This window comes from Aulostomus chinensis, chromosome 21, assembly GCF_037954235.1.
Source record: "Aulostomus chinensis isolate RoL2024-O1b breed Wild chromosome 21, RoL_Achi_v1.0, whole genome shotgun sequence".
In the NCBI taxonomy this organism is placed as follows: Eukaryota; Metazoa; Chordata; class Actinopteri; order Syngnathiformes; family Aulostomidae; genus Aulostomus; species Aulostomus chinensis.
The window spans coordinates 6,767,627-6,787,640 of NC_141340.1; the positions used below are offsets into that span (position 1 = coordinate 6,767,627).

The following is a 20,014-nucleotide window of genomic DNA, read 5'->3' on the forward strand; positions in this document are numbered from 1 at the left end:
AAGAAATTGCGCTAATTCTTAGATAGAAGCTGACTTGTAATATAGGACTGAGTTCTTAGCATGCGATGCTAACAGGGTAAGCTATCATGCGGGTGCTAATAGCATGAGAACATTTGACATGTGGTTTATGTAAAAAAAAAGGGATTAAAAACAAAAAAAACCTAAAAGAAACCATTTAAATGACATAACTGAACATTAGTCGTACTCACAATCTGAAGAAAGAGCGGATTTTGGTGTCCTTATTTGGTTGGTGTTGTTTCCAGGGGCAGCGGCTTTTCTTGATACATTGTCGGAAAAGAAACAGCAGGATGAGAGTCAGAAGCCAACTGAAATGGCTCATGTACGCTGAGAAATAGTTTTGACTCTAAAATGTTGTATCTACGTTACAGGAGTTACAGTCAAGACAAACCAGGCATTTTGAGCCGCCATTGAGGGGTGACAGGTGTTCTTGATGATACCAAGGCCGCGTTCCATTCTTGTGGTCGGGGGTCCTGGAACGGGCTCAGGACCGCAGGGAAGTCTCAACAGAGCTGGTATCTAAATATCTCTTCATACTGCTTACACCATGTTTGTCGTGTGAACCTGTACACTAATAATGTACAATATTTAAAAAAAAAATGTTGTAAAGCTCTCGCGTGTGTTTGGGAGACTTTTCTTGAATGTATCCTGTCACAATTTACTTTATTTTTAGTACATATACGCTTTTTGAAAGGGCTGACATAGAGAGAGACGTGTCATGTAGAAGAAATACTTCATGTGACTGTATTCATGAGCAAAACAAACAACAAGGCCAAAGTCTCTTAAAAAACGCGGATTTGGCAACCCTAAAGTTAGCATGGTTTGTCCTCTGTACGGAAGGGGGTGAGGGACAAAAACACGCCCTACTTCCGCGAACCATACGCATATTGTAACCAACAGCCTGCGGTTTTGATATCCTCCCTGTTTAGGTTTCGTTTATGAGTAATCCAGAAGTTGATTCACAGCGTTGTGTTGCTGGGCGGTTCCTAACCGGCCGATTTACCGAGTCAGTTGAATTCGCCGGGGATTATCCCCGCTATTGTTGACGGACGTTGGCATGTCAGTCGTGGTTCCGAGCACGCGGGGTTGGTTTGTAGACGCATGCTCATTCATAGATCAGTGCTATTCGCGATGCATCCGATGGAGAGGAGATCAGAAGTCACCAGTCAGTTGCTGCTTCAAGAGGCTATGTTTTCAAATGTCAGAGAGCCATTTTAGTGTGAACGTCAGTGCTGCTCCCCATGGAGGGAATAGGGACGCGCTGCAGAAGGCAGACAGACCGGCGAAGGTAAACCCTGCTCCTGACGCCACCACACGTGAGGGGAGCCATAAATCATGTCATAAATCACCCGATGCACAAACAAACATGAGTGAAGAGGGGTTAAAGTGAAATAATGTGACTTTTTAAATATCAATTCATATCAGTGGCGTGTGAAGTTAGTTTGGATTTCACAAGGTACTGAATATTGGGTCGTGTCGTATCCCAGTATACAAAAACAAAAGTTTGCGTTGTGACCCAAATATCGTGATATGCATTGTATCGTGAGTTCCGTCTATTTGACCTGATGACTCCAAATCAATGCCAGTACTGGTGATTTCTTGATGGTCCCAAAGTGAAACAGGTGAAGAGCAAAAGAAAAATAAACTTGTTTAATGCTGTTCGATGCAGTTCTTTCAAAATTTAAATCAGTGCGCAAAACTTGTATGAAGTTCCTTTACTGATGTGATCAGCTGTAACATCTGTAGCTTTAAACCAAACTTGCCTTCCACCTTCAAAGCATATTGGTATTTTTGTCTTGCCCAACACTTTATGGACCTTGTGTGCTTTCTTTTTAAAATTTTTCAATATTGATTTTATTCTCAGAAAAGGAAACGAAAACATAGAGAACTCAACCAGGGAGAAATTGATTCACGTGCCTTTCACGAGAAGGTAGGTAAGAGCTCATTACCTCCCTTGTATGTGGAGTTTAAAGTCGGATAGTTTTGCATAATCCTGATTACATTGAGTAAATATGCAGATGATTTTTTTAATTTCATAAATACCACTCTGCCAGGCTGCTGTTTACAGTCTCAGACACACTTCTATTGAAGCCAAACAACCCTGACACAATCATCTCTGTATGATGTGACGATGCAGATCCGATCTGCCATTCTGGAAGGGACCCAGTCCTTGGTGGATTCAGCCAAACTGCTGGGACATCTGAATGGAGAGATGGAGGCAGTGAAGGAGGCCCTGCCCTGTCAGGCATGTAACCTGGCTAGTCTGTGTGATATGGCTAAAGAGCTCCCTCTAGTGGACGAAGAAGAAAAGGAAGTCTGTCCTCAGCTGCTGGTTGATGAGGGTGGCTGTATGTCAAATCTGGACTTGTTCTCCCGTGTAACGGAGAACGCGGTGGACTTTGCCTCGGTGGTGACGCTGATGGGAGAGGAGTATGTAATACCACCACACTCGGCCTTCCTGCTCTCAGATTTCACGAGAATACAACCACTCGTCCACTGTGAGTCCAAGTACCTCAAAATTTAAATGAACTTCGGCTCACAGAAAATAATAAGTTAGATAAAATCAGTAAAGTGTGAGACACATGTCCTCTTATCTTTGTCTCTCTGAAATTGCTTGTTTTTCTTTCAGATGGAAAGAGGTTTGATTTAATAGTTATAGATCCGCCCTGGGAAAACAAGTCCGTCAAGAGGAGTCGCAGGTAATTTGGCATCCAGGCTTTAGGAGGTGGAGACAGAGTAAGATTTAACTGATAATTATTACAAAAATCTGAGTTGTTTCTGTTTCCACGGAGAAGAAAAATAGTTCAACCAGCACCACCATGTATGGAGGCCTGGAGTGGTCAAGGAAATAAAATAAAATGGGGAGCACAAGAAGTTTTATTTTTTTAATTATTTTATTTTTTAGGTCACAACATAGTTGTCTGTTCCTTCAGTTTAGTTATTTCGACACAACAAAATGACTTGTTTACCCATTTCAATTAATTCACGGTCACAAGATATTAGATAATAAAACTGAGGGAACAACTTACACCTGATGTCCACAAATTTATTTCATCATAGGAACAAGTTTTTCTCTCCAGGCCTTTCATGAATTCTCACAGGGTTTCCTTTAAATGACTGTCGGAGTGTCAAAGATGTTTAAGCATCCAAAGATTAATAAAATATTTTTCTACTTTGCATCTGTGAATGAAAATCTCAGGTAGATTAATTAATACGGGAAAAAAATTCAAACATTTCTCCTGGCCATATTTGTACTTGGACACATTTTGCCTAAAATGCATCTTTACTGACTTTTACAGTACAATAAACTACCTCAAAGAAGTTGATTATACTCCTAATTTATGCTGCTACATGCATGGTGTCCCTCAGGTGCTGGCCCTCAGGTGCACACAGTGAAAGATTAATGTACTCTTTGTTTATTTCCTCCGTGAAGATACAGTTCCTTGCCATCATCCCAGCTGAGACGGCTCCCCGTCCCCTGCCTGGCTTCCCCAAATAGTTTAGTGGTCACCTGGGTCACAAACCGGCCCAGTCACCTGCGTTTCGTCTGTGAGGAGCTGTATCCACACTGGGGAGTTCAGGTCGTGGCGGAGTGGTACTGGGTGAAGGTACAACAGTTACTTGAGGAGCTGCACTTAAGCGTGGCCACCTATTCCAGATGTTTTAAAGGCTTTCCGCTTCCCTTCAGGTGACCACAGCTGGACAGTTTGTGTTTCCTCTGGATTCACCACACAAGAAGCCCTATGAGACACTGGTCCTCGGACGATATGGCTCTTCTAGGTGGAGAACGTTTCTCTGTGTTGCAGCTGCTGTTTTATTTTCTAACCCAGCGAAAAGTGGGCGGGTGGAATGCTGTTATCTCATGGTGACAACCTGTTCAAGTTCATATTAGATCAGTTTTTAACAGGTATCTACGGAAGCCAGTGAAGGCCCTGTTTGTCATTATTCTTTTTCAAAGTTATCTTACTTAGGTTTTCTTAAGATATTGAGTTAATTATTCTGTTATGATGAGCTACTTTGTCATCAGGGTTTTGTTATCATGACATACTTAACTAGATTTCTTGCACTTTAAAAATAATTTTAAAAAATATGGCTTCTCTTGGCCTCTGTATTTTTCTTATGTAGTTACAATAATTTTGGAAATTTTATGATTATTTATGTATTTTTATTATCACTGTCACTTAGTCAGGGTACAAGTTTTCAAATATTTAAAAAAACAAAACAACTTTTTTTTCACGAGTGAGGGTAAAATGGAGCGGGAGATTGACAGGCGGATTGGGGCAGTCCGGATTGGGGCAGTCTTGCGGTTGCTAAACCAGTCTGTTGTGGTGAAGAGGGAGTTTAGCCAAAAAGCGAGGCTCTCGATTTACCGGTCAATCTACGTTCCAACCCTCACCTATGGTCATGAGCTTTGGGTAATGACCGAAAGAACAAGATCGCGAATACAAGCGGCCGAAATGAGTTTCCTCCGCAGGGTGGCTGGGCTCTCCCTTAGAGACAGGGTGAGAAGCTCAGTCATTCGGGAGGGACTCAGAGTAGAACCGCTGCTCCTCCATGTCGAGAGGAGCCAGTTGAGGTGGTTCGGGCATCTGGTGAGGATGCCTCCTGGACGCCTCCCTCTGGAGGTTTTCCAGGCATGTCCAACTGGGAGGAGGCCTCGAGGCCGACCCAGGACACGCTGGAGGGATCATATCTCTCGGCTGGCCAGGGAACGCCTCGGGATCCTCCCGGAAGAGCTGGTTGAAGTGGCTGGGGAGAGGACAGTCTGGGCTTCCTTGCTGAGACTGCTGCCCCCGTGACCCGGACCCACCGGATGAAGCGGAGGACGACGAAGACGAAAACAACTTTTGATGATTTGTTTGTTTTACTAATTGTACTGGTATTTGTGAGTGGATGAGTTACTCTGCCGTTTTGTCTTGCTCTCAGGTTTCTGAGGTGCTTGAATTGTGTTTAAAGTTCCAGGTGGGCCGCTGATGATTTTTAGATTTCAGAGTGTGCAGCAGCAGTTGTGACATATATTTATGTGTCAAGACTGCATATATTCATATTTAACCTCTGATTTAAATTATTTTCAGCTCCTCCGAGACATCCAAGTTCCCTCTTGAAGATCAGCGTTTGATTGTCAGCGTCCCGTCATCACTCCACTCCCAGAAGCCTTCACTTGCAGGTAAACATGGCAAAAATGTACCTACTAGACCACCAGAGGGCAGTATAGCACCATCACTGACTGCTGTCCGCTGTCGGCGAGTTATCCTCACTCCTACTACAGGGGGTAAAACAGACACTGGACGGAAAGTGTGGCTCAGATTTGCATGACTGCAATTTAAAGTTGTTAACATATGTGTGAGAAATAAAATGCGTCTAAGCAATAGATTATTACTCGCTACAGAGCTTTTTATTGCATTTGCATTCTGGATCTGTTCCACACGTGCGATGACTGGGGCAACATTCATTCCCACAACATTTTAATAAAAGAAGGATGAATTTGAATGTGGAAGACATGGGCAAAAGATAAATAGTTATCAATCCTGCAGGAAAATAAAGGACAGGTTTGATATCTCACTTTTATCCATTCTTATTCATTGCCTCCCACCTGCAGTCACTGTGGTGCTGTAAGTCTTTGCTTTACAGCGAGTCTGATACTTTGAATCAATGAAAGACCTTGACAATGAATATGCAGCCACTATGAATAAGGGAGGCTTGACGTCATTTCCCCTCCCTCTCGGGAATGCAATTTATTGTGCATTATGGAGAGCAAAACACGACTAACGTTTGCTGGCGCACGGTGGCGAGGCAAAATTTCTACCTCTTGGCAGTGGCTGGATATTCTTCAGATAAAATCCTAAAAATGTCTTTGATGAAGAAAGTTCATCTCAAGTATTTCATGTTTCTTCAGGTCTGGATTGTTTATATTTTTTGCGTTTAAAATGATCTTCACTGAACATGCGCAGCAACATTCACTGTTACTTTGCAGCATAATATGAATATTAAACTGCCAGAACCAGCAGTGTTCAATAGGGGGGGTTAACCTCAGGTGCAGCCATGTTTCGACTCCTTTTGTTTTTTTTTTCTTCTTTTATTCTGGAAGGGGTGAGAAAGCTCTGATGGCTGTAGGTGTGGCTCAGATCTGCGGGTGTTATCCTCGTAAATTTCATAATATACAAGAAGCTAAAACATGATAGATAACCCGCTGCTCTCGCGTCACTGGCACTCATCTTTGACTCTTAGCTGCATTCCCTGTTCATGTTGAGTGTGTCGGGTCTGCCAGAGCCAGTGGGCAGCCTCCGTGGTGTGAAGCCACAAACCCGTCAAGCCTCCAGCGTTGAGAAACCCTGACCCATTTCTCCTCCCCTCTCAGACGGGGCTCCTGTCGCTGACATTCTCGGTTGCTATGGAGAGATAAGGGGGCACCGTTTCTCCACTCCAAACGCCGCACATCCTTGCCAGATGGTCAAGCTGCAGTTGGAAAAAAAAAAGCGCTCCTCTTCACTACGAATGACAAGACATGCGGTTTTTATTAATCAGGGTCCACTACGACTTTGAAAATTTGGAACAATGAATTGTCTTGGTTTTATAATAGAGGCTAAGTTGCTCATACCCATCTCATTCAGGGGCGCATTGCCAATTATGTGGGCTGCATTTCTGTCATTTTTGGGGGGGGGGGGGGGACTTTGACAGTGATTTGTGCTACTTTGTGTTCATTCCAACTATATGAAACCTTCAACTGCTCCATTGTTGATGACAATACTGTAAAAAGACATGTTGTGGTCCGATGTCAAGGGTCTGATGTGGGCACTGCTGGGTTTGCGTTGTGTCAGACCACATGTTTGGGTGCAGACGTTAGCATTTATTCTAGGAGCTGCTCGAAGAGCATCTCAATTCTTCCTACCAACATTATTTCCTGTGTTTCTATCATATTTCACCTGGAAATATGTCCCAAACATTTGCATATTTGTCCCTTGGGACTTTTAATGCAGCATTCACTCTCCTTTTAGCTCCTTTTTCCAAAATTCAACGCACACGTCTGTCTGTCTGTCTCTTGCTGCTACACGCTACACTATCCTCATCTTCTAGTTAACTTGCTTTGTCTGTCTCTGGTTTAGCGGCGGGCAGGAAGCACCCAGTGGGTTTTAAACAGCTGCTTCCTGCAGCTGGAAACAACCCTCGTGAGAGCAGCGAGTTAAAAACCTGCAAAAAAGTTTTGAATTATCAGGCATCTGAGCAGAGCTGAACGGCTCTGCACTCAACCCCAGGCTGACTATCTCGCCACTGCTGCCATCTCTGGTTTCTGCAGAGCTGCTCTTTATTTGGAGATTTAACACTGAAGATGAGTCAGTGTCAAAGGAGATCATCTCACTGCTAGCAGACGTGTATATTTTCATTATCTGTGAGTCATTTTAATAGGGAAAGACAGATATACAAACATGTAGCATTAGCGTGTTATCTCAGCTGATACTTGAATACTTTGCCCAGAGAATCAATTTTGCCTTTCAGGCTCTCATAAATAGGTGTCTTTAGCTCACGCAGAAGGTTCTCACTGTTGCATTTTTTTTTTTTTTGACACCAGTTTGCAGAAAGAGCCAGCCCCGTATATTTAGCTTGAAGCTAATGGCGACCCAAAGCTAACAACAGTTAAAGCAAAATAAAAACCAGAAAAGTTGTCTATTTACAAACTCTCAAGTGCATCATCCAGTATAATCTCAATGTATCCATTTACTCAGTAATCCACATTTTGCCAAAAACAAGCTAAATAACATAATAGGGTCTTCGCCTGAAGTACCTTCAGGCCCTAATAACCCCTCTGCTTCAGTACGATAGTGAACTTGCATGGAATAGGACATTGAATGCACCAGCTGGTTGCTTCAATCAAAGCATTTTGGGATTATTGAGCATACAGTTGGATAAAGAAGAACTTGATCCCACCAGAAAATGCTTTGAGAGTTTAAAAATGGACGTTTTTTGCTTTTGTTGCTTTAGCTTTTGCTAGCCGTCAGGTGCCGTTGGCATCAAGCTCAAGACACGTGGCCGGTTCAGTCTGCAGTGTGGAGTGAAAAAAAACCCTCTTTTTGAGGTCAAGAAACTTATTTGCCAGTACTTTAAAGCTAAATTCACTTTTGAGTGAAGTAATGCCTTAATATGAATTTCACATATGAGCTGAAAATATTAGACTAAGACTGTAAAGGGAAAAATCTTCTGCAGAAACAAGCCAAGCCTCCAGTTATGATCATCGCCATGGTTGAGTGCAGATGTTTAACACAAGATTAGATGAGCAGTGAATCAGGGGGAATAGAAGGAAAGATGAGTGACTGGACTAATGGAGCCATCCTGTACAACATCATTAGTTGTCTTTTACTTGGCTAATCTTGGCTGAAGAGAGCGTAAAGCCACTCATTGAGTAACACACCGTTTTGGCCCTGCAGAAGTTTCAGATATCTCAGATTTAAGAGGATAATTAGACCCTCTGTATGCTGGCCAACTCCGAGAGCTGAGTTGAGGCTGAATTAGTCGGAGAGGTGCATGTTTGGCCTTTCCACTTGGTGACTCTCTGACATGCATACAAAAAGAAATCTGGAGGCGGAACACCACATCGTGCAGGTGAGGTCTGTTTGGGGATCAGGCTTTTGAGCTCATTAAATCCCCGAGTGTTGGCTGAGGCGAGTGTCGGGGTGCTTCTAGCAGAGGAAGTGATCCGTCAGGTGTGGCGCTCCTGGAATATCGTCACTTCACTCGACTCAAGGTCACCAGCAGTCTGTGGTGAGGAGGTGCTGGACTGTTGCCCGAGCTGGCTTATTACAGAGTAACAAGCAAAGTGCCCCCGGTACAGCACATACTACCTTTCAGTGGGTCTAATAGTTACCTTCTTTATGTGACAAATTAAATATAAGTGTAATGAGCATTTAAATGGCTGAAAATGTGCGTCAGTGTATGCTGTAACTTCTCTTTTGGTCCCATAAAAAGTGATTTTAGCCTAAAATTCAGTCACCTTTTTTTTTAGGCTTCTGTGCTTTTGAAGACTAAAGATGTCGCCACCTTTGTGCACACCGACCGTGTTACAGGTGTTGGTGTCTATGGGGGTCAGGCTCGGACCGGGCATCTGGGTCGACCCCTTCAGCGGGTTGCAAGGAGACAAATACCTGCCTAGTCAGCAGCCCACTTGTTGTCTGGGCAGCTGGTCTGACTGGAGTTGACGCAGCTCTGACTTTGTCAGCAGGTTACTGTACAACAACAGTGGTTTTCTACATTTTCAAGACAAAAGTTTGGCCGGTTCTTGGGGGCTCATAGGAGAAACACATTCAGATCTCTGATGGTCCTTGAAAGGGTCATGTGTGATGTATTCTAATGTCAGCAAACACAACAAAATTTCACAGTGGAAAAATTCAGCTGAACCTCAGGCTGCTGGAAATGAAAATGAGGAGCCTCCAAAAAACGGGGAAAAAAAGTGGACTCAGAATACACAACAAAATGCTCCTCAATTGTTTTGCAGAAGAAATGATCAAGTAAGAAATTCAGCTTTTTATTATTTATAGCATCATATGTTATATTGCACAAAAGATCTTTTGCTATGGTGGTGGTTTATAGTGCATCAGAAAAGTAAGTGAGTAACAATGTGACATGAAATACCAACAAATCTATTGCAGTCCCATCTTCGGCCAGAGGGGGCAGTGAAACACTGTGTCCTAGCCTGTTGCACACATTGAAACTGGTCCTGAAGCAGAGTGCACGGATGTGTACTGAGTATCTGGGTAAAGCGTCATGATGCCACGTGAAGTTTGCCGTTTACTCTAAAGTATTTATACACATCTCTCTTTTACGTCCTTGTCACAGAGGTGCTAAAGCCGTATGTAGGAGCCGGAGCCAAGTGCCTGGAGCTGTTTGCTCGAAACCTGCAGCCTGGATGGACCAGCTGGGGTAATGAAGTGCTCCGATTTCAGCACACAAGCTATTTCACTTTAACGCCTTTAGATGATCAAGCAGACACTCCCAAAGATGAGGCCACGGGCTCACCTGGGAAACCCTCTCATCGCCATCGCTCTCCCACCACCGTGGAATAAAAACTCCAGCAGCATTTTTTTACATCAGTATTTTGGTTAATAAAGATTCAACATGTTTCTGTACTCGATCCTTTTGATCTGTACTTGAATACTTGTGGGACATTTTGATGTCTTTTTTGGGGGGGTCGGGGGGAAACATTTAGAGCGTAGTGAACCACAGGCCTGATGATGTACTTGGAGAGATGAAAGTGCATTTTTGCGGCGCAATGTTTTGAACCCAACTTCCCTCAATGCAATCAGTTAAAAAAGCAATTTTACATTTGTTGTGATTTTTGGCACGTTTCGCCTTGACGTTGATCAAAGCGCTGCTGTTTTTATTCATTTTATGATGTTCAGATTTCAGAATATTTCCTATTAAATGCGTTGGTTTTCATAAAGCGGCTGCGTGCGCACTTCTACTCGGCTGTTTCAAGGACAACTTCCACAGTTGATTTGTTGAGAATTCTCCCTTCTTTTTTTAGCTGAATGACAGATTCTTCCTGTGTCACACCTATAACCATCAACATAACCATTAAGCTGCCTTTTCCAATTGGTCACGGCCTCTCTAATAAGCTGCTGGTCTCCAGAGAGGGGCGTGCTGCTGTACGGTGTGGTGTCGAAGGGATGAGCAGGGGTGATTTCAGGCTGATGAGGATGACATACGGGCCACTGCAGCGGAATACACATCAGAGCTAATGAAGCCAGTGTGGTTCATTTACAGCTTAGCTTGTCGTGGCCTGTCTCCAAAACACACCACAGAGCCCTTTTCTTCTTATCTAGACCGGCAGAAGATGAAAAACAGATGCGTGGAGGAGTGGTGTGAATTTAAAAAGAGAGTCATTTTCAAAACTTCACAAGTTAATCAAACTTAAAAAACAAAAAAAAAACAAAACATAGACGGAACTCAGTTTGCGTTCCTCTGGCCCCTGGTGCCCCTGTGTGTCAGCCCTAATTGAAGCTGCAAGAGGTTATGAGTGAAGTGTGCGGTGGTTCCGTAGAGTGAGAGGGAAGTGACACCAGACTTCTGCATGCACTGTGGTGTAAGTATCATGTCCTGTGCCTGCTACGTGTTGCTATAGAAAATATAACTACTACGCATGATGCGGATGTACATCAAAGGAAGACCGTACAGTTAAATTTTGTTTTAAATTAAATGGTGTATGTTAAGTTGGCTTTCTGAAATGGAGGCAGTAGTGACGTGATGGCAAGTTGTTGTCTCTGAGCACATAAATCAAATCAAGTTGTTTGAAGGTCTTAAAATAGCTGATGTAGTTGCTAAGGATACTGCTGTCAGCTTTGAGAGGGAAGAGGAAAAAGATGAAAACAGCTATTTTTGTTTGCTGATGCTTTTTTTTCTTCTTTTTCTTTTCTTCATGCAGATAAGATCTCAGGTATATGTAGAGGTTGTTTGAATCCATGCGAATTTCACCTTCCATTTGCAGTTCATCACCCGGCGCTACTTTTATTTATTTTTCATCCTTTCAAACTTGCAGTCCAACAAAACCCATAAAATACCAAACCGTCTGTGATTAACTCGGACGACGTGATAATGGAATGTGTACTGCAGTGTGGAGGTGGGGAGATGCGGTTCACCAAGTTTTTCTCACTATTGTCTGTGTTCCCACGGAGACGAAAGGCAGTTCAAAGAAACACTCATCCTTGAATGTTTCAGAAACTCTCCCGTTACAAATACACCAAGAATGAACACATACCATTTCATGACACGTGGCAGCGGAGTCAGAGGTGCTACACGTCACACTACGATGCAGTAGAACCCCCTAGCCTCAGTTTTGGAGATGTTTTGAAGAGTGATGCCCTCTAGTGGCAGTTATTCCCAGTAAAAACAGCAAATCTTAAGATGCATGATGGAGACAAAAAACGATGTGCATACCTCGCTGTAGCAGTCAAAGGGTAAAAACGACCAACTCGCCTTTGCAAAAGGACGCCGCTTTTAAATTTTCACCTTTGAGATGTACATTTGCAGGTCAAGGCTGAGTTTTAAAGACTTTCCTCCCCGACTGACACGACCCCGAGGACCTCTATGCTTCCTAACCCTGACCAAGTGTTTCCTTACCACCTGAAGTTTCACCAGTCCTCAACCAAAACCACAGTCAGGACCGATTTCTTGGTTTCAAGTGCCTCACGGTCCATTTTTAAAACCAATCTTAAAACCCATTTTTATTCCCATTATTCTTCTTTTTTTATAGGTTTTTTTTTGTTGTTCTATGTTTTATGTTTTTTTAACGATTGTTCATGTACAGCCCTTTGTGTCGGCTGTGGTTCTTTTAAAGTGCTTTTTAAATAAAGTTGAGTTGAGTTGAGTGAAAAATAGTTCCAGAAACTGTCGTCACCGTACGCGGTACAAAGAGACTCGTGGAATCAGAGGAAAAATAAATAAGCCCTGTGATGAGGCCTCTCCCCGTTAGCAGCCGGTAGGAATCACTAACGGTTCTGTTGTTGCAGCGATGCAAGCGCACACTTGAGGTTTAAACTCTCTCACTCAGTGTTTTAAACCTCATTTTCAGGCAGTCACTGTGTGATCGGTGTATTTCTCAGAAGATCATAGTCAAATTCCATCAATTATTATTATAAAGTCTGTTATGGATCTCCACAAATTCCTGTTAGCCTGAAAGAACTTCTTTTCAAGGATGCTGTCAGGTTGCGAGCCTCGTCTGGAAGTTAGAAGCGTGGACGATTAGTTTGAAGCATACGGCCGCTGACGGAGCCGGCTTTACTGATGAGAATATGGCGTGCCATGACGAGTTTGTGTTGCCACTGGCTGTTATTACAGTTCGCAGCATTTTTATTATTTTGTACTTCATCTGTCTTCCATCAAACCAGATGCTCAAAGGCTTCACACATCAGGGATCAAAGATTTAAAGTGTATCGCTCAGTTAAGAGTGCTTTAGTATCACAGTGTGTGAGATTCATTGAGATTAAGAAAAACATTGGAAGACAGAAGAAACCGTTACCCTCTTTCTTTATCCTCTTTCCTCATCACAGCTTCTTTTTTTTTTTCTTCTCTTTCGGTTGTCATCATCAAACTACGTAATCACTCTCTAAAAGCCTACAATACATTGCAGAATGATGTCACCATCTTCCAGGCGCCAGCGGGGGGAGCATGTCCTGTCAAACTCAAGATGAAGCACCAGAGTGCAAACCTGGTCTCTCCTCTTCCTCCAGCTCTGTTGAAATGAAGGGGTATGACTTTTGTTTTTCGTGAGCGTCCGAGTCTCTGGGTTGGGTTTCATTGATACTGGCTCACTGCTGGTTGTTCTGGGGGGGGGGGCGGTGAAAGGCTTGAGTAAACAATGGACAATCAGCTGTCATGTATCTGGTGTCCGCTGAGTCCCATGTATACCGCTACTGTGCTGAGAACATCACGTCTGCCCGCTCCTGTTAAATCAGACCCACGTTTTAGTCCCCAAACCCCTGAATAAAGGTGCAGGACCCTCCAGAGCCACACAGGTAGTCCAGGCATACATGTATGTGTGCAGCAGCACTGATGTAAGCCCAAGCACTCACCCCTGAAATTATAGTTCCTTTAAAAGTAACAGTTTCTGTCATGCAGGTGTGTGTGTTTGTGAGCAGGAGATCTCAACAAGTGACGTGTGGATTTACATCGAATTTGCTGGAAAGATATTTTAAGAACGTGATTAATTTGGGGGGGGGGGTGCGTGGCTCAGAGGTAGAGTGGCCATATAGCAACCGAAGGGTCGCTGGTTCGATCCTCACTTCCCCCAGTGACATTATCGAAGTTCCCTAGAGCAAGATACTGAACCCCTAATTGCTCCTGATGGCCCTGCGACAGACTGGTGACCTGTCCAGGGTGAACCCACCTCTCGCCCGAAGGCAGCTGGGATAGGCTCCAGCCCCCCCCCCCCCCCCCCCCCGCAACCCTTTACTGATAAGTGGTATAGAAAATGGATGGATGGATGGATTGGATTGGATTGTGCTCTTGAGAACCTGTTTTTCGTGGTTTGGAATTTGCAAGAGGTTTTAGGATGTAAAACTCAAGTGTCCCATTTCCCTCCACCAGGAATTCTCCTTTTGTGGCAAGAAAATACACAATATTTCCCCGCTTCATGATGAGTGAGAGCCAGAATGTGTCACAATGGGTTTTTTTTCTGCTGCACTTCGATCCCATCAGATGCTTGTGGTGAAGTGTGGTAGGGGACGAGCGTGTGCAGTTGCTCCAGTGTGTAAGCTTCCACAGGAGACCGTCCCATATTGCCAGTGGTAAACAGCCAGACATATTTCCCATGTAACTCGGGGTATGAGAGCTGGAGAAAATAGTGCTGTAAATAGTGAGATCCTTTGTCAACAACTCAGCTCACAGAGGGAGGGGGGAAAAAAAACAAAGCTTTTGGTTTAGAGAGAGCCGTGCCGCAAACTGGCAGCCATCACGGCTTGATCTCCCTCAGGAGGCTGCAGGGGGATGAGAGAGATAATTATTTCCTAAGAGGTGCTGCTTTGCCTCGTCTGTCTCAATCCCAAGGCCCCGTCCTCTGTTCTGTCTCTGTTCGACAAACGCTGCTCAAACTCCCCCCCCCCGCCCCAAAAAAGGAGAAACCGCAATGAAAGAGCAGCAAGACTTTAGTAATTTCATCAGCCGTTTCAGTCAGCATCATCAGAGAGATTGTGAAGTTGAGTTTGTAGACGCAAAAACAAACTCCCAAGGTGTACATTTATTACCACCAACTCTGATGTTGATGGGAGGGTAGCAACTCGAGTATCTTCTTAAAAGAAACTCTGGATATTTTTATCCAGACCAATACCCCCCCCCCCCCCCCTCCCTTTGTCAAGGGAGATAGTTGCAAAAGAAGTGGTAAATATTAAAATGCTGATTTCTTTACACCTCCATTTTATTGTCATTCATTTCATCAGACATTTTCTTCCTTCTCTCTGTCTCCTCACTAATAATCACAGCCTGACATTAAACGACTGGGATACATTTTTTTACATGCAGTTCTGTATTCAGGCAGTGGAGCGTATTTTGATTTCCTCTTTTTATACACTTTCAAATGCTAATTTCATTTCCTCAAAGGATTCATTTACCTTTAAATTTGAGATGAGAAGAATCAAAGCAAATGGACCCCCCCCCCCGAATACCTTAAAAGTATGTATGAAGAAATCTGTTCATATAATCTGATTTAACATGGTGCCATATACTTTATGAAGTGATTCACAGTAACCCAAGGGACAAGATATATCTTGATGTCATTAAATATACATTGGAAGTGGAGAGAATGAGAGATGAGTGTGTGTCAGGGCGCCGTACTGTCGCGCTCATGATTTTCTTACAGCTGCAGCTCACACATCTCACATTTTCATCTTCAACACAAATCAGTGCTGAAGAGTGACATTTGTGGACGTGCGTGTGCAAAATATAGCTACCACGTCATCAAAGTGAAGTGAAAATTACACTTGGATTTAAGGTGAAATATCTTTCGGGTGTCACATGCTTTTATACGGTGGTAACAATTGTTTAAGGGACTTGTGTTTTTGTACCTTTACATTTTTGCAAATATTGGATCATTAGTCAAAGAATCAGTATCATATCAGGATGGAACTGGTGATCTATCATGATGATAGTATTTGGATTGAAGGAGCAGACTAACGTGTGCAATGTGGCGCAAAAATAACTTGCTGCATCCACAAGGTGGCGCAAGAGAAAACACCCTCACTCTGTATATTATGTTACTGTACATCATGTGAAGCTAACAGTGTCATTTTACTGTTCTGTCCTGTAACCACTAGGTGGCACTAGGATTTAGACTGTATTTGCGGATGTCTTCAGGCAAAGGTGCGAAATTTGGATCACTTGGATTCCAGAGGCTTTGGCGGGATATCAGAATTAGCTGCCCTGCTACATAAATTGGACAGGACACAGTGGTGCAGTGGTCAGCACTGTCACCTCACAGCAAGAAGGTTCTGGGTTCGAGTCCCGACTCCAGCACAGGATCTTTCTGTGTGGAGTCTCCATGTTCTCCCTGTGTCTGCGTGGGTTCTCTCTGGTACTCCAGCTTCCTCCCACAGTCCAAAGACATCAAGAGGGGACGAGGCTGATTGATACTCTAAATTGACCGTAGGTGTGACAGTGAGTGTGAATGGTTGTCTGTCTCTATGTGTTGGCCCTGGCAACCCATCCAGAGTGAACCCCACCTCTGAGATAGGCTCCATCTCCCCCGGGACCCTTAACAGGATAATTGGTAGAAGATGGATGGCTACTTTAGTTCTGTTCAATGAAAAGTCACTCTGCACAAGAGGTATACCATCGTGAAAAAGACATGCAATTTCTGTGGCCACTAGGTGGCGTTATGACTCATCTGCCCCCAAATTCAACAATGTTTGGTGAAAATTGGCTTTATAATTTTTGCATGAGCCTTCTGACTGGCAAATGTCAATGAAAACTTTTGTAAACCTTCAACATTGTTGTTGGAATTGACATCCAGGCTATGAGCGACACCATGTGGCTAGAGTTCAAATCAGCAGCTAAATTACAGATTTATTAAAAGGAGACTGGACTGAAGGAATGACATGACATCTGCATTAATCAAGTCGGGGTCTCTGTGGACCCATAGGTGTCCATCTCCTCCGTCCATAAAGAACTGGCTATGCTAGCTGGATACTAGCTAATTATGAATCCTTCCCAGGGGTTTACTGTCATCGTATTCCCTCTTTTCTTCCCTGCAGGTTCGATTGCAATTATTCATTTAAGGCAATCAGTTCTGATTTGATTTGCGTTAATTAGTCCTCCTTGTCATGGTGTGGGTTTTACTCTATGTTACTCCCACTCGCCACACATCTATCTCAGTTAGAAAAGAGACTCCTAATTGCCCAGTTCTCTGAGTATGTTTCATCTTCCAAAAAGCATCCAGCTATCGGGGGAGTTTCACTGCTCTGCTGCTGCGATGTTCTCCGCACCACAACAAACGTGTGTATTTGCTTACTTCTGTGTCTCTGCGTCAATGTACCCCCCCCCCCCCCCAGCACACACATCTCTTCCTCATCATCTGGTAATTTTGAAAGTCATTCTCTTGTGTTGACAGAAAGCTCAAAGCTAATATTGCAAACATCCCACATCCCCAATCTGTTGTACGCGCAGTATGAATGCAAGTGAAACGACTCCTTCGGACTGCGTTTCCCTCGGGCTCCACGGAAAATATCACATCAAGCTCATTTTCAGATTCTTTACAGTCTCTTGCTGAGTCCTGTCAGAATTCCGTGTCAGTGAAAGCTAACAGCAGATGGACAGATGGACAGTTCCATCCATATTCATTCACAGGATACCTCATGTCTCTCAAACAAAAGATCTGTCAGCGAGTAGCATTGTGTCAGCGAGTCAATGAAAAGGTGTCAGAGAGAGAAAAAGGACTGTTTAAACATTTGAACATGAGCAGCCAGTCCAAAATAGTCACCGTAGCAGATACATTTGAAAGATTTAAGCAGTCTAGGTGTCAAAAAGACTGACAGGCAGGAAATCACTCTGTGCTTGATTAACAAGACTTCATTGAAGCTTTCAGTTACACTTTGCTAAAACTTTCTGTGGAGTTTGGCGGCCCCTCTGGCCAAAAGTGGCAGAGCTGCAGTTCTCACCATCGCTGCTGCCTCCTCAGATCTTGACTGTGAGCGTGCATCGGTTCTGAAAGTGAGCGAAAGAAGGATGCAACATATTTAGTTTGCCAGACGCACAGTGATACTGAATCTTATATCTGACTTTGTAAGATGAATAATCACATTATGCTTTTTTTTTTCTTTTTTTTTTTAACGCAACCAGACTGGTTCAGCTTGTTTTGCCCACACAAATGGAGTTTCTGTCATTTTAAACACCCAGAAGTCAACATCATTGTGTGATGAGGAAAGAAAAGCAGACCTGAAAATTACTGACCGTTCTCTTTGCGAATGGACCCAGCGTGTTTCAAAGGGTGAACATACTTATGGTGAAGATTCTACTGCTTTTTGTTCTGTTTTGATTGCACACTGACACAGGCACAACGACTTTTCAAAAAAATTGTTAAGAATCAAATTGCCCTTTCTCGGCTGTTTAAAAGTTTAAATTTGGGCAACCCCCCCCCCCCCCCCCAAAAAAGCACTTCGGTTACCAAACTTCGTCTCTTGATGGCCCATTTGAGTTGATTCAGTAGAGATTTTCCTCTTTGTTCAGGTAAAACCTCAAAGTGGTCCATTTTACAAGCTCTGCAAAGGAAACACCTCATTATTTTTCTCATATTTCCTTCATAACTCCTCCATGTCAACAGGCCAAATTGCAGCACACTGCCGTACGGTATTCCGGTGCGACAGTTATAACACATGGAAATTTTAATTCTGTGGGAGGCAAATAGATCCATGCAAATGACTAAAATGCCAAGGGCCGCAGTTTAATGCAGCCTGAATTCAAGAAGCCCTTTGTGAAATAGTAAAATTGTATTCATGTTTAATTGTCAAGGCAGAATTGTTCCACTCTCTCCGTCAGCAATAACACGATGGTGTTGAGCAGCGAAGTGGCACTTCTGCAGATGAGTGGATACTCTGAAGGGGATGGGGAAATGAGCTGATTACAGATACACACATGTAGATTTACAGTGCGTGCTTGAATCCTCTGATCTAACATGACTAACATAACCATGACTAACTAACTATGAAATACTCTTGTCAACTTAGTTTGTGTACTTTTGTTCGGGGTTGTTTTCTTGGTTTGGCTTGGTTTTTCGGCCAAAGAGTCATTTGCCTCCTGTGAACATTGTGATAACTTTTGGGACAAACCCATTCCCATTTCAACGTGACAGAGCCCTCAAGGTCAGGGTCTTCAACCACCAGGCCTCGGACCAGTTCTGGGTCTTAAAACGTTTAGAGCCGAGACAAGAAACCAAATCTGAAAGAAGATGACGGATGGACCCAGAATATTTGGGATGACTCTGATGTGGGGCCACCTGCATGACCTGTCAGTTTGAGAGATATTCACCTTCCACTTCAGAACCATCGCATAGTTGTAGGCAGATGTACAGCAGATGTTAGAAACACACACACACACACTCTCTCTCTCTCTCTCTCTCTCTCTCTCACACACACACACACACACACACACACACACACACACACACACACACACACAATGCTGTGACCACCTCTGGGAAACAGACACATATAAGTGCAGCTTTCTGCGTGTTTAGTGCAGGTAGCGGATCACCACGTAGTAACCATGCCTCACCCTTCACAGTCCGTATGAACTATTGTTGTTTGTGTGGAAACCTCTGCTACCAGTCGATAAAATGCAATAAGGGATGGGGGGGGGGGGGTGATAACTGCAACCAGGTCCCCAAATTTGATAGCAAACCTTCCCAGTAGAGCAGCAGTAAAAAGCGGTTCAGCAATAATGGGCGTAATATTTGGTGGCAACATACTTTTCTCCTTGTATTACAGAAAGAAGTTCTCGTACTGATGTAATTTCAACAGTTTTTACAGTGGAGGAAGTGATCAGAGGCATATATTAACAAGAAATATTAGTCACTGAAGCATGTGCTCTGGGATGACTCGTTTTTTTTAAAAAAGGTTTGTTTCAATACCGTTAGGTATTATTGCTTGGTAGCGACTGTGTATTTTATTTTGTCGCTAAACTGTCCTCATTCGTGTCATTCAATTTCTCACCTCATTACGCTCTATGTGTTTACTTCAGCTGTGACACTGCAGTGACAGGAAATACAGTCTCACTGGATGGTCCAGTGGCCCAATCCCTTCCGCTAAACTGTCTGCTGAATATATAGCAGCCGCATTGTTGTCAATCAGTGGCGGCTCAGGCTGGTGCAGCCAAAACATTGTATCTTCTTGGGTCTTCAGTGATTATTGACTGGTGGAAGATGAAGCTTGAAGTCAGGTTCAGCTGGAGAATACAAATCCCTGATTGATACCCAACAAGGTCAGTGGTGTCACAATGACGTAGTATGACGGTTGTATGTATGTGGCAG

The 20,014-nt window shown here is 43.5% G+C and overlaps 1 protein-coding gene across 1 annotated transcript; it reads left to right on the plus strand.

The window, feature by feature from the left end:
- The first annotated feature begins 86 nt into the window (after positions 1-86).
- Positions 87-10,691, plus strand: mettl4 (methyltransferase 4, N6-adenosine). The gene is made up of 10 exons (XM_086192348.1): positions 87-92; positions 264-288; positions 463-533; positions 1,883-1,948; positions 2,156-2,516; positions 2,648-2,717; positions 3,452-3,626; positions 3,707-3,798; positions 5,094-5,185; positions 9,844-10,691. Exons 1-10 carry the CDS (start codon positions 87-89, stop codon positions 10,068-10,070), a joined length of 1,185 nt encoding a protein of 394 aa, XP_086048474.1. The 3' UTR covers positions 10,071-10,691.
- Positions 10,692-20,014: the final 9,323 nt, after the last annotated feature.

Bases quoted from the DNA above. Each gene is read 5' to 3' on its own strand.
- mettl4 (XM_086192348.1), top strand. The intron at 534-1,882 runs GTATCTAAATAT...TTTTATTCTCAG, and splicing joins GGGAAGTCTCAACAGAGCTG to AAAAGGAAACGAAAACATAG. The intron at 5,186-9,843 runs GTAAACATGGCA...TCCTTGTCACAG, and splicing joins CCAGAAGCCTTCACTTGCAG to AGGTGCTAAAGCCGTATGTA.